The 16,258-nt window shown below is 36.1% G+C and overlaps 2 protein-coding genes across 3 annotated transcripts; both read right to left on the reverse strand.

The window, feature by feature from the left end:
- Positions 1-1,198: 1,198 nt before the first annotated feature.
- LOC118438578 (zinc finger protein 626-like) lies at positions 1,199-3,102 on the reverse strand. Of its 2 annotated transcripts, XM_035859074.1 has the most exons (5): positions 2,852-3,102; positions 2,600-2,765; positions 2,333-2,476; positions 1,848-2,255; positions 1,199-1,785 (listed from the first exon to the last, which is right to left on the reverse strand). In XM_035859074.1, the coding sequence occupies exons 2-5, from the start codon at positions 2,642-2,644 to the stop codon at positions 1,462-1,464; spliced, it is 921 nt and encodes a 306-aa protein (XP_035714967.1). In that variant the 5' UTR covers positions 2,645-2,765; positions 2,852-3,102; the 3' UTR covers positions 1,199-1,461. The 2 variants fall into 2 exon arrangements, with proteins under 2 accessions (XP_035714967.1, XP_035714968.1); XM_035859075.1 differs by lacking the exon at positions 2,852-3,102 and having other exon boundaries at positions 2,600-2,833.
- Positions 3,103-11,305: 8,203 nt separating this feature from the next.
- LOC110858908 lies at positions 11,306-13,196 on the reverse strand. The gene is made up of 2 exons (XM_022107794.2): positions 11,929-13,196; positions 11,306-11,840 (listed from the first exon to the last, which is right to left on the reverse strand). Exon 2 carries the CDS (start codon positions 11,826-11,828, stop codon positions 11,370-11,372), a length of 459 nt encoding a protein of 152 aa, XP_021963486.1. The 5' UTR covers positions 11,829-11,840; positions 11,929-13,196; the 3' UTR covers positions 11,306-11,369.
- Between the last annotated feature and the right edge of the window lie 3,062 nt (positions 13,197-16,258).

Here is a 16,258-nt window from a genome sequence, read left to right on the forward strand (position 1 = left end):
TCGCTCAAACGCTCAGTTTTCATGCCCGAATCTGTGCCTCGCTGCAGCACCTCGGACTTTTGGTGAACTTGCGGCGCCCCCAGCTTGCATATTCGTGCTAGAAGGGTGACGAGGCGGAGTGGCAGAAATGCCGTCCTGCTTACCGTCCACCTGAGTGGGCTGAATGGAGGTGCTGGGTTCAAGTCCTAGTGCCTGCAGTGGGTTTTTCTCGTTTTTCCCCACTGCCAAGCTCAGGTACTCTTCTCCCTCCCTGGGTAATGTGGCTTCATCGTGGGTGGACTTGATCCCACTGATAGTCTTTATTGGTACGATATACTGACCGGGAACGGAGAATACTGTCCAGTGGTTGGACTACCTGGTGGGGGCGATGTACTATTTTCAAAGACTGGAATAATACTTGTGCCAAGATGGAAGCGAATTCGGAAAACCGCACGCCTACCTTATTGATCTGTATTGTGAAGTTAATTCTCTCAACTAGGCTCAACTCAACTCATGCCTTCTTGCGTTCAGAGAGAGATATAATATGGGTAATGGATATCGGGTTTGTACAAGTTTCATAATTTTATTCCATTAGTAACTTATGTGTCCGGATACATTATGTACAATATTTAATTATTCCCTGATATTGATCCGGATTCAAACAACCGTATCTTATGTGTAAGCATATGATATGCTCATACAAGATAAAGATAAAAAAATATGCTGCATTTCTTTCACAAGTGATATCTTTCCACATTTTGTCGGATTTGAAACCGTTACCATTAAAACGACAAACTGTGTAAAATAGAAACTGTACAAAAAATTTACCCTGTTTGTTGATCACGCCTAGGGAAATTTAAGAATAACCAAGTATACTTGATTTATTTCTTAATTCCTGGAAGTTACAAAACTAATATATATTATATACATATGTAAGTGTATACTTACAGCGACATTTGCGACGGGAATTTTTTTAGCTTGTCAGGAATTTGGAGTTGGCGTCAACCTTCGTGAAGTGCATTTCATATTCTACTAAATGTAGCAAATAATTACTATTGCTTTGTCACTGAACAAACATTGATTAATAAAAAAACGAAAAAAATGCAAATTATTCAATCTTTTGTAACGACTGTTCAAATCATTATTTACTGTTTAGTATGCATGCATATATATGTATGTCCAATGCGAACTAATTATTATTTGTCAACTTATGCATAGCTGTGTCAAAGATTTTATATTGTTACATAGCTCGAGATTACCTTATCTAATCCTTCTCTATCAAATTCACACCGTTTGAAATTTGCATTTCTTTACTTAAATAGTTCCAATACACACCCAATAAAGACAACATATCTATGGTCGATTTTTTAAAATTAGAACCTTTCTTAATAATTTTCTGACTTTGTAGAACAAATTTCTGGGGGGCGTGGTCATATCTAAAAAAAAATTTTTTTCTCGGTGGATTAGGGCTTTCAGATCTATTTAATTTTTTGGAATACGTTTCATACACTTCTCCAAGGTATGCAATCTCCTAAAATGTTTCGCCAAGCAAGTAAAAGTTATAAATTTTTTCCCGCAAAAATAACACTCAAATCGTCTCGAAATTTTAGAATCATGCTTCCATTTCATATGTGTTGATAAGCTGCTCTTGTAATTTGCCTTGAGGGAGCATAAGTGACACGAGTAGTTCTTCGACTTGGCATGGAAATACTTGATGTGTGTCTGCACGCTGCCCTTACGTAGGAATGTTCGGGGACATAATGGACAGGAAAACGTTTTCCGTACCAAATTTTCTTCGTGGGTTGCCTAAAAAGACATTTGATAAATGTATAACGATTTAATTAAATATATTATATAATTTTAGGCACCTGATGAAATCTGAGATAAGTCATTTGAGCAAAACCCCTCCCACATGTTGGACATTTGTGAGGTTTCTCTGTCGTATGTGCCCTCACGTGCTGGCCCAAGTTGCCCCTACTTTTGAATTCCCTCCCACAGAGGGTGCATAGGTATCGGATGGGATTTTCGGCATGCTCGGTATAAAAATGTTGCCTAAGATTACCAGCAGTGGAAAACGTTTTGTCACACCCTGAGAAAGTACAGGATATCCGTTTTCGTTTCGTCGTAGCATGCACAGATTTTGCATGACGTCGTAAACACCCAGGGGAGCTAAACCCTCGTCCACAAATGTTGCAAGGTAATCTTTTTTGGGTCTCGTGGAAATTCCGCTTGTGGGTGGGGAGACTGGTTAGATTTTTCAAAATTTTTCCACAAATCTGTAAAAAAAACCTTATTTACAAGTATCATTCATTACAACTCTTTTGCTCGTCGCTGGATTTTTTAAAATAAATACCTCGCATTTAACTTGTCCATTTTTATCGTGAATGACGAGATGTCTCTTAAAATTGTATATGTTATTAAACGTCTTCGAACATTCCGAGCACTCCCATTTCTTATTTACCACCATTTTAAGTATTTCGCATGAGTCACCTTTGTGCTTTAAATTATAAACGAAAAAATCAAATTAGTTGCAAAAACTAACATGTATTCGTGGGACAAAGCTGTATTAAATTTTATAATCTAACCTATTTTAAATTGAAACCAGTCAGAAAATGTTTACCTCAATTGGCGAGACGAAAAATTTAGGGCTGTTTGGGCTTGACATGTATCATCTACTTAAATGTACACGGACTTGACATCCCTTCCTAATAATGCGCAGATTGCACTGTTTTTACTCCCTTTCAATCTAGTGTCCCTCAACGTATTCAAGCAAATTTTGTTTTAACCTGATTAAAAGATGCGAAAACGACGCGTAAATCTATTATTTTAATTGCAAATATTTTGTAAAATAACTATTTCACAACCCACTCACCAGTCCTAAACAATATAGCGAGGCGAATACATATCCTTTTCCTCCAAGTCCTTACGTACCCACTGGATGGAACTCTCTGGCAAGTCCTCGCATTGAGGGAATTTGCCTCCGGTCATGGAATTTAGTGCTGGCAACGGCCCACTTAAAGGATTTCCATTCACACGCATGGGCAACGGAACGAGGAATTGTACCCAGCCAAATTTACAAAATCCTATTTATATTTTCCAGGTATTTAGCTCTGTGTATAAGGAAGACATCAGGGGAAGAAAAAAACGTTGGATCGAATTTTAAAATATATTACGTCCAATTTTCACATACATTTGTTCATTTGTAAAAATATATTCTGTATTCGTATTACGCACAGCCAATACTGTAAATTTGGACAGCGAATTTACTGTCCTCATAAAGTTAGTATTTACTAACTGCTCTAATTATATAGCTCCATATTTTCATATACATACATACCCAAACCTAAATTATGACCCTTTCCATAAATAACTCGGAACGAAAGTCAACCCTTTTCTAGAACCCAAAAAACCACTTTGCTACACATTAAACTCAAACGATTCCATCAGTATTCATTGAGAACTGAACTATTCTATACAACCCAAGCTTTCCAACAAAATCCGTCTATAAAATTCTCCACACGCAAACCCTAAGCATAAAATTTGTGTAATCTTCTTACCTTCTAAAGCATATGTTTAATTTTAAAATGTGCCTGTGTTTTTTTAATTTTGGAAACAACTGCTTCCCAAGTTAGTTATCATTTAGACCTGACAATTTGGGGGAAATGTATCCTACAATTCTGTCTAGCCACACATCTCTCCACCATGCACGGAAATCAGGATCAGCGACCGTGTCACATCTGTGGGAGGGAGTATAAGTCACTCCTATATTTGCGAAATCATATGAAATCCCTCCATTCCGAGACACCACGACAGCGAATTCCATGCGGATTTGCAGGATGCAATAAAACATATGCAACTAAATCAAGTCTACGTTTACATTTTAAGGTTGAGCACGATGAAAATCAACCCCGATTTCCCTGCGCAATTTGTGGCAATGAATTCAAGAGTAAAGGAAATTTAGTTCACCACATTGGCACTCATACGAGGGAGAAACTTCAACTGTTCCCAATGTAGGAAATCATTCCTCAATAAGATATTACTCACCAAGCACGAGGTAAATAATTGGAAAATTTCACAAACAATTAGATTATCTTGATTTCTTCTCATCAAATTCATATCCCTCCCTTGTAGCCGACCCACTTGGATAATTCGGACCGAACAAGGTTTACGTGTCAGACGTGTTCTCGAATATTTGTCTCCAAGAATAACTTGTGGTCCCATAAAAAGCATTTTCATTCTACCTTAAAACCACATTCGTGTCACTTGTGCCAATTTCAAACTCAGTATAAATATAATTTATCGGCGCATATTAAACGAATTCATGACCCCGACATGAAATTATTTGAATGTTACTTTTGTTCAAAAAAATTTAAATTCAAGGCAGATCTAAATCGACACATCACCACTCATACGACGGAACGAGAAAGTATTTTCTGCAGTTTCCCTGGGTGCGGGACATCATTTTCAAATAAAAACCATCTTACCCGCCATTTTAAAATGGAGCATGCCGAGAATCCCGTCCGGTTTGGATGCACCCTGTGTCACAAGGAATTCAAAAGCAGAGGAAATTTGAACACACATATTTTCACTCATACAACTGAGAAAGCCTTGAAATGCGACACATGTGGGAAGCGTTTTTCACATCCGGGAGCTCTTAAAAGGCATAGGGTGAATTGAGAACATATCTAAATATGTCAAAAGTAAAAGATCTTACTGATTTAATTCCCTTTTGGCTAAAACTTATCTTGGTTGCAGATGACGCACCAAGACAAATCGACCCGACCAATGTTCCAATGCCAAAAATGTCCACAAACCTACCTGGATAAGCGCAGTCTCAAATCTCACGTCAAAACCTGTCGCTGGCAAACTTTCCGTTGACTGGTACGGGAAATCTCATCTAAGACTATCCTACACTGAAGGAACAACTGTTAACACTGGCAGATGATTTATTTATTTATTATTCGACACCCTTTCAGGATTACAGCATTTAGTGCACCTTTATCATATATCCGTATTTAACGTAATTACTGAAAGAGACAATTGGAGCTCAGTCCCTTAAAATATGACCACACCCCCCAAGAAATTTAGGTCAGAAGGTCCAAAAAAGAGAAAAAGTAAATAAATAAATTTCCTAAATTTCTTGGGGGGTGTGGTCATACTTTAAAGATCTGCGAGCGTATTCTTTTCTTCATGGTCCAAGGTTTCCAAAACCGTTTAAATTTTTGAAATCACTCCAAAACTGACAGAGCAGTGATAATTTTAATTTTTTCCCTGTTGCGACAGAAAAAAAGGTCTGTCTTTTAGATTTCTACCATAACTACGTACATACACTCCACGACAAAAGTTTAAAGGCACCCACGAAATAACCATATCTATTGAACCGCTGAACCAATTTGGATGAAATAAAGTTTATTTAGTAACAGTTGCATTCATATTACGAAGTAGAATAGCATAAACAGCATCCAAGTTAAGAGTGGAGCAATATGGGACAATAATCGACAAGTAATCATTTTCGTCGCGTCAAAAGTTTAAAGGCACCTGAAGATTTTCAGGTTTCTCGCCATTATTCCCCAAATTCTTAGCAAATTCTAAGTGAACATTTTATTTGGTAATATTTTATTTCTAGTGAGACCATTCGGGTCTTACAAATATAGTCCAGAAAGTAGATTAAGGAAGCCTAAAACCATGTTATGACATCAACGGAAGAACACTGTGATACAAAGCTGGGGCATATTGAAACATAATTTTTTATTAAAGAAATGGACACGAGATAACCGCTAAAAACAATTACTACGAGGGAAGATTGAACGTATGTGCAAAATTGACCAACTTGGCAAGGCTAGCTTAACATGTTTTGGAAGATTGCACAATTTCTTGGTTTTTGAATAACGACGTAAATTTAAATACACCGCGAGCAACCAAAATAAACATTAGGCCTTCCCCTTGGAAGAACCTGTTATAATTTTTGCAGCAGTACAAAATATGTAAATATAATGCAGGGAAGTCCTATCCTAATTTGGAGGATAATTTTACATTCATCCTTTAGCAGGAAGGAATTTTAGAAAGCAAACTTGAAACCTTATGTTTGGTTCTGATGGATGGAAAAGGATTTTCTACGTATGCTTCTGCTAAAGGTATCTTCATAATCCATGAAGTCACTTTAAATGAGCCTGAGATATCCAAGGATATCAGTTATGGTCGAAAATTTGTTCTTAGACAGCATTGGATGCAGTGAGACAAGCTTTAGTTCGTCCGTTTTGGATATTGTATTACATAAATAAGTCAAGTTGGTCAATTTTGCACATACGTTCAATCTTCCCTCGTAGTAATTGTTTTTAGCGGTTATCTCGTGTCCATTTCTTTAATAAAAAATTATGTTTCAATATGCCCCAGCTTTGTATCACAGTGTTCTTCCGTTGATGTCATAACATGGTTTTAGGCTTCCTTAATCTACTTTCTGGACTATATTTGTAAGACCCGAATGGTCTCACTAGAAATAAAATATTACCAAATAAAATGTTCACTTAGAATTTGCTAAGAATTTGGGGAATAATGGCGAGAAACCTGAAAATCTTCAGGTGCCTTTAAACTTTTGACGCGACGAAAATGATTACTTGTCGATTATTGTCCCATATTGCTCCACTCTTAACTTGGATGCTGTTTATGCTATTCTACTTCGTAATATGAATGCAACTGTTACTAAATAAACTTTATTTCATCCAAATCGGTTCAGGGGTTCAATAGATATGGTTATTTCGTGGGTGCCTTTAAACTTTTGTCGTGGACTGTAACTGTGACATTATATTAGGTCACACTAGTACATTGTACATAGATAACTGTTAACACTGGGTGGGATATGTATGAATACATTCCGCCACGAATAATACGAACATTTTACGAAATTTAGGTGAACCGATTTAAACCATAGTAGATATACTTAATTGAAAATTTTATTTATTTTTGGCCAAAATCTATTAATTTCTTAGATTATAAAATGATCCTAACCTAACAAATTTTGAAATCACTCAAAAACTGATCGATCACGCATATTCAAAACATTGCGGAAATCCTTAAAAAATGCCTATTAATAAAATAACATATCATAACATAACCTGAAACTCAAATAAGTTGCCAACACATATATTTAACTTGGCTAGATTTAAAAATGCCTGACATTTATTTACATATTCCTCACATTATGATCCACCAACATTAACGACAAAATGAATTTCAAAGCTATAAACTACTGCTCATCATTTAAATGCAATCAATAAATTTACACTGACTTCAAAAATATTACTTAATATTTCTGTCTTAACCTTTTGCGTCATTCTTGAAAACCTCGACGTACCCAAGCCCAAAGGAATTGAGATGGAAGAAAGTGTAACTCCTTGAGGTATAATTTTTTCCGAAGTGCCCCCATTCCTAGTAGGATCTCAGTTTTTCTGAAATGGAGCAACAGTTTGACCGCCTTCATATTTAACTCGCCTAATGTATCCAAAGTGATTTCCGTCAAAATCACCGCGCTGAAGCTAACCAATCCACAAAATACTGTGAAGTACACTTCATTAACCTCGTGCAACCTAATCACAACGAACGAACAACCAGCAACGGCCATCGTACTGGCAACTATTCCTAAACTCGTCGTAGGTTTTATTGGAGCCTCCAAAGATTGAAATATAATTAGCAATACTTTATAAATTCTTAAATGCAGCCTAAATCCGCGCAGAATTATGTTCGATTGGAATTTCGTGGTTAGACTTGATATACTCGTTAAATACGAAATTACCGCTTTCCCCACGTAAATGCATAATCCCAGACAAAACATAAGTACTCGGAAACCTTCGTACAGGAAAATTGTCACCCACCCTACCCTGAAGGAGAAGACACAAAAGTTAAAAAATTCTTCAGAATTGAGAGCAATGAATCTTAGAAGCTTCTCGAATATAGGAATCGTTCTAAAGATGAATCCAATAATCGGGAGGAGAGGGTCCATTTCCAGGAGCGTTGCGACAATGGATCCAACCGGGGTGATTAAGTAGAACGCCCATACGAACAGCTGGAAAAGACGCAAGAGAGCCTTCTCGATGTTGGTTGCTTTCACTGTGTGGTCTACTGAGAGGTTCCAATCTACACAAAATTGAAATTTAATAAAAACAAAGACAAAATAACAAATTCCTGCTTTCAATTTTTAAAGGTACGCCTCTAAAATTAAAGATCAACCAAAATACGAGGAATCTCGCCTTGAACTAAACATCTGCATTCTAAGCTTCAAACTTTCAAAATGGCGGCATCGAATTTTTTAATTAAGTTTTATTAAGAAACGTAAGAAACTTCAAAAGTACTCGTAAAGTTTTACCTTTTCTTAACTCTCCCTCATACCGGAAGATCTCGTTCGACATAAAAATTGCGTCTTTTTGATACACCAACATCCACAATGTATAGAAGACAAGGGCACTGAAGCTGGTGGTACCCAACAAGATCCACGCCCAGATTTTCACATCTCCCATCGGATTGCGCAACGTGGGAAGTCGGACGAACATGGCTGCGATGAACAGAACCGTGGCTGCTGCGAAGAGAAACACTGGGAAAAGTGTCGCGAACTTTGCAAAGCGCTGTTTTATTTTTCCTAGCCGGATTTCGTTCCCTGCCGTTTGTCGATATTCCATGGGTAGTTTATAACGGAGCGGAAAATGGTCGAAGTATAAGTTTTGTAAGGTTAACAAAAGCTCCACGTATGTGGACAACATTTTCGCCAGTTAATTATGAAAATATTTCTAAAATTGGGGAACTATGTAGGTAAGTGGGATCCACCAACTTAGGAGCACGCGTATGAGCCAAGAAAAAGCTAAAGGACTTTCCACAAACTTTAGTTTTATTAATTTACAAATTTTTATATAAGCAAGAGCATTATATTCGGATGCCAAGTGCTTTAGAAATCAAAATGTCAGATTGAAGTTCCACGTGTATCTGAAAAGTAATTACTTTTTAAATGTCATTCTTTAGATCAACGATTAAAGAACATGAATATTGGGTAGATATTGGTTTTCTTAGACCAGGGTAAATTTTATAAGAAAGAGCAATTAATTTTCTTACATTCTTATAATTGGTTTCTTTAATTATTATGGGGGAAGAAAATTAAATTTTTTAGATATGAATCTAGCCTCTAATTGAAATTCATTACGTGCTCATTTACATACCGGGAATTATTTTCATATTCCATATCTATGTACGTACGTAGTATATCTAATAATACAGTCGAATTTTTTGCGTGCAGATCTTTTGCTGTGGTTCTACTAGATAAGTAAGTTCCTACATACGCTATGGGAATTATTGCACCTTATTACCAAATGTACACATGATTGCACAAAACCAGTACTTCAGGTGGGATAGATTAGTCACGACATAAATCGTTTTCCTCTACAAATATATATGTATGTATGTGGCGAACACAGATAAACATACATCCAAAATACATATATTGTATATATGCATTTTTCCATATCTGCCAATTACGATAAGGATACGATCTGTCACATGCACATGTTTCCCGGAAATGAATTTTCAGTTAGTTCTGCCAGCCATCCCAACACGGCGCTCCAATCGGATTTGGTCTAATTTTTGTACTCGAGACAGAGCAACCTCCTTTTTTAGGTTCCATACTTCCAAGAGTCCCGACAGACTTTTCGAAAAATATTCCTTCATCTGTTCTAATCCTATTCACACACTGGTTTGCAATTACCCTGCAGACGCTTATCATCTTTATTTTGGGCAGCACGGTAATGATGTTATTTCATTTCTTTGTGGGACCACTCTTCAGTACTTGGCTTCACCTCAGAAAAATTTCAAGGTTTCATTGGGATAGTTATCGTTATTTTCAAAGCTTGTAGCAGCGCCCAAACATTTTTGGAAAAACTTGTGTGCCACGAAGACTAATTTTTCAAGATATATTTTACAAGTCCAACATTCCAACTTGTGATGCATATTTCAATTAAATAATTCCTATAGCAATACTAAATTTCGAAAAGAATTACAAATTTCTATTACTTCTTTTAGGTCGAAAAATAGTTCCCCGGATCTTCAGCTCAGGCATCTCAGAACTTTCAAGCACTTCAAGATCATCACGAGCCAAGTTAACTACACCGTTAGCAGAAATTTGCTCCCATCACTATTATTTCTTTTTTGTAAATATTTCCTCCACTTTCCTGTCCATCCCTAAGTTTTATAATAAGGTTATTGATACAAAATGTGATTTTGCATTGTCCGTCTTAAGCTAATTAAATTCTTGTGTTTATATATATATACTTATCAACACACCGCGTCGTTTCATTATCTTTAAACATCTTCTTTTCGTATGAAATTGTCCTGAAGGCTGAAGGGAGCGTAGTATAATTAGTGCTTAAACGAAGCTTACCTGGTAAGGTGAAGTTGTAAGCATGATTATGCTTAGCTCCCGGAAGCCTGAAAGGACAATTTGCCCACCCAGTTTACCCACCCAATTTTCATGAAACTCCGCTCTCCTTTAAAAAACTAAACCATACGAGACCCGGACACGCGCGCCTACCCTTTCTTCTTTAAATTAGTGGGGACACCTGCCACTCTACAGTGTAACTTCAACTACAGTGTAACTGCCGGTAAACTGTTCAGTAATTTGGGCCACTTACTCTTTCTTCCCCTCAGTCTGGAGACCTACTTAGGGATCGTGTTCATACACGGGATTACTACTTAGGGATTGTCTCATTGCCGGCAATCCTGAACCAACTCTCGGTCACATTTCTTCGCGCCTTAAACGGTTACAACATAGAAGATGCACATCGTTGCAAAATTTTCAGAAAGGATTCCCAGTCATGTAGTAAGATAAGATTTGGCAGTAATTTTATCGATGTTTTAACCCCTCTAGTAATGATTAGTTTGTGCATCAATTGGACAATTCATTTACTCCTGATAAATTAATAACTACTAAAGAAATACTGAATTTCCAGATTATGGTTGCATAAAAATATATAAATAAATAAGTAGGAAAGAACAATTGACCTCTATAAATTCGCCAATTCACCAATAATTTATCATTATTTGTTGTTTGGTTTCCACGTTCTTCACCATGTTAACCAACCAATTTCAGAAAAATCCAATCAACCGTTTATGCAATTTTATTCACTTTTTATTCTTAAATCGCCAAGTGAAAAAGATCTGCCACGTTCATAAGAGAGAGAATATATGTATTTGATGCCAATTACTCAATGTATTTTCTGTCAATGGGGGAATGAGCGTGATGAAAACTTAAGCACATTAATGTAATTACTAATAAATTATTTTATTGAATAAATTCTTTGATTGATAAATTCACATTTATTTTCCACATTTCATATCTCGCTTATTTTTTTACATACTTAATCATAGCCCCCAAACTGTCGCATATATTCACTGCAAGGTGTCCCAATTTCATCCCTGTCATCATCCCTTCCACCACTGCGAATAAATCTTGCCACCCCATCCTGTCCCCTTAGATGAGCTGCAGCCAGAAGGCCCGAACTTGTCACATCAACCCCGCCAATTCTTCGTCCAACAGCGGCCTTCACATCTGACGGGATATAACTCCAAAGTTTGACATGATACTCACGGATAGCTACATCTTGGACGGAACGGCTGCTGAGAAAATCGGCTTGAGAGTTTATCCCATTTTTTCCGGTCCAAGTCCCTCTGCTGCTCATGTACCCGGTATCCTTCAGAGCTGCAGGACCCATTTGGTAGAGGCCCATGAAGCCAAATTCGTTCACGATGGTGGGATTGTTACGTGACTCCCGAATTGCAAGTGCCTCGTAGAACTTGTTACCTGGGGGGATTGGCATATTTGTATAGTTCTAAATAAATTATATCAAAGAGATGTAAATTATTCCTAAATACTTTTGATTTACAAATTAATGTAGCCCAAAGGCTAAATCAAGTTACCTCAAAACTCGTCAATTATTTGAAGGAATTGCACAATTCTGCGAATTATTTGGTAATGAAATCGTTCTTTAATTAAACTGAAGTTATTATACTGTTCGCTTGTATCCAACTGATTTATGTTTGTAGTGATGAAAACATTTTCTACCAAATGGGTAACCTCGTTATGTATACTTACATAAGTGAGTCAAAGTCGATATAGCAATGAAAATCATCCAAAACCCTTGGCTGATGAGATTCACACCCCAACTTTTTTGCAATGACTCATTTACCAAATGGGTAACCTCGTTATGTATATTTACATAAGTGAGTCAAAGTCGATATAGCAATGAAAATCATCCAAAACCCTTGGCTGATGAGATTCACACCCCAACTTTTTTGCAATGACTCATTTACCAAAATATGTACTATGTATTTAAACTAGTCTTTTAATTGTACATCTCAATATTCATGAATTGTCAGGAACAAACCTAATGTGAAAAATTCCTTCATTACTGTATTTTAATAATCACTTGTTTATGAAACATTGACATTAGAATCAAGGCTTGGAGAATGCATTTTTCGCATTTAAACCAGATTTTTTAATGGCTAATTTTTTTCAGTAACCTGAACTTATCAACAATTTTACATGTTTTACAATTTTTTAAATTTTTACCGCAACCCGTCCACTATCATCTGCTGCGCAAAATTATCGGCCCTCAGCCTATGTATTTGTATTATAGGACATCTATTTGTTCTTCAAATCTATAATCGAACTGAGAGGATACATTATCAGCTAAATTGTCATTCAACATGTGATGAATCTCGGTCCCCATTTCCGCTCCAGCGGAAATGGGGACCGCTTTCATTTTTCAAATAATTTTGCATGTAAATAGCTTAGGTTAACACTTTAGATAGTTCTTGAGGATAGAAAATTCCTAACACTTTTTCCCCTGAATTATCCATTATGGAGTATGTCATAGGTTTGCTGTTATGAGCTTCGCTAATTTTGTAAATCTTGTCTGTAAAAGTAGGGGAATAGCCTTTCCTGAAAAGCGCTTTATTTATTTTAATTCTAACAAAATCTCCTGATTTTAATTTCGGTTTTTGATGCTTCATCATAAGAACATCTTTATTACTCCGAAACCAAACATCCACCTGATTATACTTGTTGACAGACCTAGGCGAACATTCAATAATTCTGTGTTTGCTCTCATTATATGAATCTACTACTTCTTGTAAAATATCATAATACACATTTGTTTTTCTATATGTGAAAACTTTTTGTAATCTCGTCATCAGTGTTCTATTAAACCTTTCGACCATTGCTGCTTTAAGTGGCGAATGGTTATGAAATAATTTTATGTCTTGTTCCTTTAATAAATTATAAAATTGTTTGTTAAAAAATTCTTTTCCTTCGTCTGTTTGTATGAATTTTGGTTTCCGATTTGAGTTTAGGATTAATTCCTTGAAAGACTCTGTTACTGATTTTCCATCTTTTTTTCTTAGAGGTTTAACAAAAGCAAATCTACTTGGAGTATCTATTACTGTTAATAAATATTTTGTTCCCTTGTTTAATCTTGAATATTTTGATATATCTATTAAATCAGCTTGCCAACAATAATCAACTTCGTGGGAAGTCATTTTACGTCTAAAAAATTTATGCTTCACAGATTTGTTTGTTGTATATGTTTCATAATGCTGTAGAAAAGTTACAGCATCCTTCAGGGATACTCCCGTTGCTGCAGATAACCGATGTGGTCCACCAAAACTTCCAATATGTTTTGGATTAAAGTAGATTTCTTTCAAAAGTTTGTCTGTTTTCATGATTGAATTGTTTGAAATATCCGAACGCAATTTCTATTTTTCTGAATACAAATATCGCTGAGACTATTTGCACATTTTCCGCTACATTCGATTCCACATTTGGAACATTTTGGAAAGTAAAGGTTTGTTTTTACAAAGTTTGATACTATTTTATCATTCACAAGAGTATTTTCTGAGTTGAATTTATTTAAAATTTTATCGTAGGACAAGTTACGGTTTCGATTAATTAAGAAGTATAAGCAATACCCTCCACACAGATTGCTGGAATTTGACTGAAATTGAGATGATGACTGTCTAACCTTTTTCTCGTTCTTAATGCAAAATCTTCAAATTCTTTTCCATAAAAACCTAAAGGCATTCCAAAGCTATCAAAAAATTCTAGAACAGACGATTCAGTTTCTTTGTAGAAAGCTAACCAGTGCATCCCTGCCTCGTTTGAAGATTGGTTATTACTAATAATTGCAAACGTTTTTGAATTAATACTATCTAACTGATCTTTGGCACAAACAGCTATGAAAATGTTCATAGAGTTGATTAAGGCATATCGAAGTTGTAAAGAATTCATTATTGTACAGAAATTTGTCTAAATCTGTCAATCTCCAAGATTTTAAAATGTTCAGAATAAACTAAACAATTTACCGCTTCAGGCAGTGCCTTAGCAAATCTTAATTCGATTCTTACACATCCGTTTTTTTCCAACTGTAGTGCAGAATCTGACCCAGTAGACTGATTAATGTCAAATCCAAAAAATGTCTGACCACTACAAAAGTCTTCTCTGTCAAAAGTCAAACCTTGATCTTGTCCTGCTGTTCCAAGAGAACAACACAGTAAATAATATGGTAATAACTTAATATCACTGTCAAAATCAAGTTGTAAACCTTTAATAGGATAGGGAACATTGTTCACACTTAATGATATATAAATAAGATTGTAATGGGGGAATACATAAGGATTAACGTCATAGTCTCCAACAAAACCCTTACTCGGAATTAGACAGATGACAATTCTAGTTGGGATTGTACCAAGGAAAACGTTTTCTTCGATAAAGGATTGTGACGATTTTGGAATTGAAAAAAATTTTACTTCTGATTTTTTGAAGGGGTATCGAGCACTATGCCCTCCTTCAAGTAACTTTTGGTGAGACAAGACAATACTAGGATATAAAACATGTTTTCTAACAAATAGACTCGCATCAAGGAATTTTACTTTGGGATTAATCGCGGGACTACCTGAAGCAAGTGCCCCGCACAAAAGGGAAAACGTTTCAACAGCTCTGGCTAGGCTAATGGTAACTGTTGTGTCATTCAAAATATATCGATGTTGATAAGCAAGGTCAAATTTTAATTTATCAATTAATTCCACCGGTTTCGAGGCTTGAATCCATTGCTTTCTTTTTTTGTAGCCTGTGTTAGTATCTTTCAGCGATCCATTATCAGTGTCTTTGTAGAATAGTGGACAAGTCGCTTGGGAATTTATGTAATCAGTTCCGTATGTCAAAACTGTTTCTAAATAAGCTTTGTACATGTAACAGTTATTGCTGGTTGAAACAAGTTGATTATTTATACTAACATCACATTGCGAAAACAGGGAATGCATGAATAAGTTAGAAGTACTAACCTCTGCTGCTGCTGGTAAATCTTTTCCATCCGATGCAACAACTTTTACTCTAAGATAACAGAAATGGTCAAACAAGTCAAGATATTGCGATGCATTTCCAGTAATTCGAAAATCAATTTTTGCATCGTTATCTTGTATATTTACAACAGGTTTATATTCTGCGTAGAAACTGGATTCAACCGTTGTGTCTGTAGGTGGAAGACCAAATAACTCTACTTGTCCCCTAATAGACGGTTGAGAGAATTCGTTAATTAATGCCATTATCCAAATATATCCCGTTTACTAAAAATTGATCTTCTTTTCTTAGGTGCAGTTGGTGTTTTTCTCTTGTTGCCCGATTTTACGGATGAAGCTTTAGATTTCTTTGGGTTGGACGAGTGATGTGATTCGTGCAACACCTTACACTCTTCTGACGTTGCACCTAGTAAAGCTTTTCGTTTTCTAGAACCTAATCCAGCTCCTGCTTGGGGTTTAAGAATAGATTTTCCAGCCTTTTTAGCCATTTTAATAGCATTGGATTTTAGGGCTGTTTTAATTGATTGATCATTTGTAATATCAGATACTGTACTCATAATTGCAGGCGCTGCATGAGGTAGAATATATTTGGTAATGAGCGGTAATCCATATCGACCGATAAATCCCAGAATACTTCCTAGACCACCTCCTTTCTGTCTATAACCTCTAAACACGGGTATGCCTTTACCAATTTGATTCTCTAACACACGGTGATAGTGTTCGTGGTGAAATACATGAACATGCTTCATTTTTTAGACTATTAGTAGTGCCCTGGAAAAAGGATAAAAACTGTATGAAGCTTCGTACGCTAAGCAGTTGAATAATGGAAGTTATCAAGAAAAGTCTTTACTTATAAACGAAAAATCATGTCATTTTACCTACACCTACCTTCTAA

This window comes from Folsomia candida, unplaced genomic scaffold, assembly GCF_002217175.1.
Source record: "Folsomia candida strain VU population unplaced genomic scaffold, ASM221717v1 Fcan01_Sc023, whole genome shotgun sequence".
Taxonomy (NCBI): Eukaryota; Metazoa; Arthropoda; class Collembola; order Entomobryomorpha; family Isotomidae; genus Folsomia; species Folsomia candida.